This window comes from Rosa chinensis, chromosome 4, assembly GCF_002994745.2.
Source record: "Rosa chinensis cultivar Old Blush chromosome 4, RchiOBHm-V2, whole genome shotgun sequence".
Lineage (NCBI taxonomy): Eukaryota > Viridiplantae > Streptophyta > Magnoliopsida > Rosales > Rosaceae > Rosa > Rosa chinensis.
In genome coordinates, this window is record NC_037091.1 from 44,760,018 (window position 1) to 44,765,425 (window position 5,408).

The 5,408-nt window shown below is 38.5% G+C and overlaps 1 protein-coding gene across 1 annotated transcript; it reads right to left on the reverse strand.

The window, feature by feature from the left end:
- Positions 1-1,804: 1,804 nt before the first annotated feature.
- LOC112197444 (cytochrome P450 71B26) lies at positions 1,805-5,076 on the reverse strand. The gene is made up of 2 exons (XM_024338119.2): positions 4,140-5,076; positions 1,805-2,675 (listed from the first exon to the last, which is right to left on the reverse strand). Exons 1-2 carry the CDS (start codon positions 5,064-5,066, stop codon positions 2,061-2,063), a joined length of 1,542 nt encoding a protein of 513 aa, XP_024193887.1. The 5' UTR covers positions 5,067-5,076; the 3' UTR covers positions 1,805-2,060.
- Positions 5,077-5,408: the final 332 nt, after the last annotated feature.

Here is a 5,408-nt window from a genome sequence, read left to right on the forward strand (position 1 = left end):
ATGGATGTGGTTACAGCATATCCCTATGGGGATCTTCGGAGATATATATGAAGGTTCCAGATGGACTTCAATTACCCAAATCAAGTGGTTCTAAACCACGGAGAGCGTTTTCAATAAGATTAGAACGCTCACTATATGGATTAAAACAATCCGGACGAATGTGGTATAATCGTCTAAGTGACTACTTGATTGGGAAGGGATATATTAACAATGAAATATGCCCATGCGTGTTCATTAAAAGAACAAGTTCTGGATTTGCAATTGTAGCAGTTTATGTCGATGACATGAACCTAATTGGAACTCTAGATGAGTTAAAGGAAACTACTAAATATTTGAAATCTGAATTTGAGATGAAAGATCTTGGGAAAACACGGTTTTATCTCGGTTTAGAACTCGAGCACCGTAGTGATGGGATTTTGATCCATCAATCTGCATATACCCAGAAAATTCTAAGGTGCTTTAATGAAGATAAAGTAAAGCCTATGAGTACTCCCATGATTGGCCGGAGGTCTTCAACCCAGAAAAGATCCGTTTCATTGAAAGGATGAGGACGAAGAATTATTAGAGGCTGAAGTGCCCTATTTAAGTGCAATAGGCGCATTATTATACTTAATTAGCTCAATGCACAAGAACGGGCATCTCATTCGCAGTGAACTTGTTAGCTCGACATAACTCTGTGCCAACACGCCATCATTGGATTGGTGTAAAGACAATTTTTCGATACTTAAGAGGTACGATTTATATGGGCCTATTTTATCCCTACAGAGAGAAAAAGAATGACTGAAAATTGGGATCGGAACCCATAAGGCAAGTTGCTGCCGTCAATGGAGTAACCGTTGGCCAAGTTGCAGGCGCCGGCTCCGGCGCGGTCTATGGTGGGCGAAGCCCTCCTCCTCCTTCCCTCCATCAAAACGACAATGATGTTTTGATAGGTTTTGCTAATGCAGGGTACCTCTCTGACCCTCACAAAGATTGCTCCCAAACGGGTTATGTCTTTACCATGGGAACCACTGCGATATCTTGGAGGTCTACAAAATAGACCCTTGTTGCTACTTCTTCAAATCATGCAGAATTTTGCTCTATATGAAGCCGTGCGTGAATGTATATGGCTAAGGTTTGTAATTAGACATATTCGAGGAAGTTGTGGTTTGAATTCTACCACGGATGAACCTACAGGCATTTATGAAGATAATTCAGCTTGTATCGAGCAAATGAAGTTAGGTTTCATCAAGGGCGACAACACCAAGAATATATCGCCTAAGTTATTTTATAATCAGCAACAACAATCACTTTTAAAGATTGAAGTTAATCAAATCCGATCAGAGGATAATCTAGTGGACTTATTCACTAAGTCGTTACCTAAATCCACCTTCGAGAAACATGTGAAGAGCATCGGATTGAGAAAGTTATCCGAACTCCCACGATTGTAGCAATCAGGGGGAGATATCGACATCAGGGGGAGTTATGATGTCTACATGTTCTACCTTGAAGAGTGAAGGACATGTTGTACTCTTTTTCTCCTCTTCGAGCTTGTTTTTATCCCACAGGGTTTTTCACTTGAGCAAGGTTTTTAACGAGGTAACAGATGAAGTGTCACCACCAAGTTTGAGCGGCACATGGGGGAGTGTTGAAGGAAATTGACTTATGTGTGCCTAATCAAACTAGGATTAGTTTCATGTTTGTAATATGAGAGAAGGTTCTAGAATTCCTAGTCGCATTCAAAATAGGTTTCCTTGTATCATTAGAACATGTACTTTATAATCCCTATATATAGGGCTCCTATTCTCAATAATGAAATACACAATTCTCTCATCAATTTCTCTCGAATTCTTTATTCTTAAACAATAAGGAAAAGACAAGAAATCAAGCAAATAGAAATTAGATCGTCCATATATGAACACCACATTGGGTGTGCAACCACCACAGAGGGTGTACAAGGGGCTAATTATTATGGGTGAGGGTGAGGGGGCATTTGGAAAGGAGGGAGGCAAAAGACATGGACGTGGGTGGTAGGAGAGGATGTGGGTGGATCGAAAACGTTTATTTCACGATCATAATTCCTAACAAGAATATCTCATAGGGACAAGATTGAGAGGATATTTTAAGGAAATAACTGCCCCATGGGTTGTTTCTTCCATCTTCATATCTTCCTCATTCATTCCATCAGGCACTTTCCAATCAAAGCAGCACAACAATTCGGCAAGTACAAGCTCCATTGTCGTCGTTGCCATATAAATCCCTGGACAGATTCTTCGACCAGCTCCAAACGGCAAGAAGTCAAAGTGTTGCCCTTTAAAATTAACAGAACTATCATCAAATCTTTCCGGAATGAACTTTTCTGGGTCGTTCCAAAATTCTGGATCTCGTGAGATTGCCCAATCATTAACGAGAATTGTTGTTTTGGGGTCAACATCATAGCTAAGGACTTTGAAGTGGGACATGGTTTCTCTTGGAAGAAGTAGGGGACCTGGTGGATGTAGTCGAAGTGTTTCTTTCACTATCATCTTGAGGTACTGCAGCTGCTCTGTATCAATTTCAGTGGCTTTTCCTTTATTTCCAATACAGTTTCTAATTTCTTCCTGTGCTTTCTTCATCACTCTTGTATTCGTAGCTAGCTCTGCCATTGCCCAAACCACGGCAGTTGCAGGGGAATCTACTCCTCCTATAAACAAATCCTGATTCACAAATACCATAGTAATTAACCTTTTTTTTTTTGGTCAATGAAAGATATATGTATTAGATGGTCCAAATGATACATCCAAATACAAGAGGTACAAAAGACCCCAGTAAAAAGAAGCACATAGACCCAGCATAAACAAAATAAAGCCCATACTAATTATTAAAATTTTAAATCTATTAAAGTTGAAATAACATTCAACTCAAAATCAATCGGCAATATAACATGAAGACAACTTTTAACATAGACTCATAGAGTATGGCATGGTTTGGTCGGACTAGAAAAACCATCATGCATATAAGGGAAAATTTCGCAAACAGTACATCAAGTAAAGGACACTAATAATTCTTATACATAAAGTTCCAACCAAACATTTCGGTACGCGAAATCTGAAACTCGACCCACTATCAGTACACGACGTCAATTTTTGACACCAAAATGTCCATTATGCCCTCAGTTCTTTTTTTTTTTAATAAATTTTTTTTTTCTGTTATTTTTTTTCCTTCGTTTTTTCTGTTATTTTTTCTATTATTTTTTTTCTTCTTTCTTTCTTTTCACATGACTAAATATTGGCTGAGTTACAAATATAAGTTGTAGGACCATAAATCTCACAAATTGGAGGGCAAGGGTGGCGTTGGAAGCGAGGGAGTGAGCGTGGAGGTGAGGAAGGCGGCGTTGGAAGTGGGGGAGTGAGTCCGGAAGAAGGAAGAAGAAAGAGATAAAAACGAAGGAAAAAAATAACAGAAAAAAAATTCATTAAAAAAAAAAGAACTGAGGGAAAAATGGACATTTTGGTGTCAAAAATTGACGTCGTGTACTGATAGTGGGTCAAGTTTCAGATTTCGTGTACCGAAATGTTTGGTTTGGAACTTTATGTATAAGAATTATTAGTGGCCTTTACTTGGTGTACTGTTTGCGAAATTTTCCCTGCATATAACTATATATAGATCATTAGTGATAAAATCTCGTTCACATTCTCAGTTAAACTCATTCCAACTTCCTCATTATTCCCTAATTTTGAATTAAAATATAATACCAATTAAGTTCAGCTGAGTAAAATATTTATTGAAAAGTATACATGCTCTTAGTGATCAACATTTAAGGGTTGAGGGTTCATAATCATATTGGTCTAGTGTGATCTTGAGTTCAGTATACTTATGGACAAATAGCTAAGGCAAACAAGTAGATTCGATTTTTATTTTTTAGATAATCAAATAAATTCGATTGGGATGCCCAAGTTTTATATAGTACAAAGTGAGTTATATTGGGCATATTGGTTCAAATTGGATCTAATTATGACGCAAATACTTGTCCGCACTGGTACGATGTTTAAAACAAAATCATTTAGTTTTGGATTACACATGACAACACACAGATGATTCTACATTTTCTACCTAGCTAATCTTATTTCGTCATTAATTAAAAATTAAGAGGCCGTGATTTGAATTAGTTCGTAGCTTACCAAGAGAACTGCCTTGATGTTATTATGACCAAGCTGAGCAGCTCCAATTCCAGTTTTCTTCTTGACCATTTTAAGCAGCACATCAACTATATCTTCATGCTCCTGTTGTGTCCTCCCAGGCCTGAGATGATCATCAATCGCCTGCTGAAAAAAGCGATGAACTTCCCTGGAAACTCTGTCAAACTCTCTATGTTTACCGGAGATCCTGTCTATGATCCACCCTATACATGGAGGAAAGAAATCAGCTGCGCATGATGAGAAGCCTATAACCATATCTCGACTATCATGAAGCACTCGAAGAAATCTTTCATGCTCCAAATTGCTCCCTTGGAAACTTATCCCGAAAACAATCCTGAAAATTATACTGCCCATGAGAGCAAACAACTTCTCAGTAAGGTTAACAGGAGAAGATGAAGCTGATGCGTCAGAGATTGAATCAATCATCTTCACGACTTCTTCTTCTCTAATAGACCTATACGACTGAACCCTTTTGGCACTGAAAATCTCAAGCACACATATCTTTCTTATCTCTCGCCAATATTCATCGTAAGGCGCAAATCCTATGTCTAGATAGTTAAATGTGATTCTGCGAGATCCCGAGGAGGCCGGTCTGCTGCAACAGTGGAGATCATTATCTTTCAAGGTCTGTTTTGCTGCTTCAGCTGATGAGATTATGAGGGTCGGTCTGCGACCCATGTGTAAGAGCATGAGTGGTCCGTATTTTTGTGATAGTCTCCATAGGTTTTGATGAAGTGATGAACCAGATTGAGTAAACTGGTGGAGGTTGCCTATAATGGGAAGCTTAGGAGGGCTTGGTGGGAAGTGCTTTTGTGGCTTATTGATCTGCTTTCTCAGTAAAAGCAGTAGTAAAGGGAGCAAGAGAAGAAATGGAATCCATAAGACTAGTAGGAGGGTCTTGTCAGCCATTAACGGAGCTTTAGTGATTACCTTGATGTCTCTTAATTTCTATGTCGGTCTTGTATATATAAGAGCTGCTGCTCCCAAGTCCTAACTGAGCAAGCACACCATCTGCCTAATTCATAATTGAATTACTATTTTATTTTTGTCCAAGTATGTGACCCACATATAAGACTTGCGAATTTCACTATGGGAAATTGGAAATTATGAGTGGGTGAAAATTATTTGTAGTCACATTATCTTGCAGTATCAAATCTGATTTCTTGTTGTGAAGACTTCTTAAATAACTGAGAAATAACGACTGGTACTGCTTAATACAGGTGAAGAGTTGCGCACGAAGTTTATTGAATT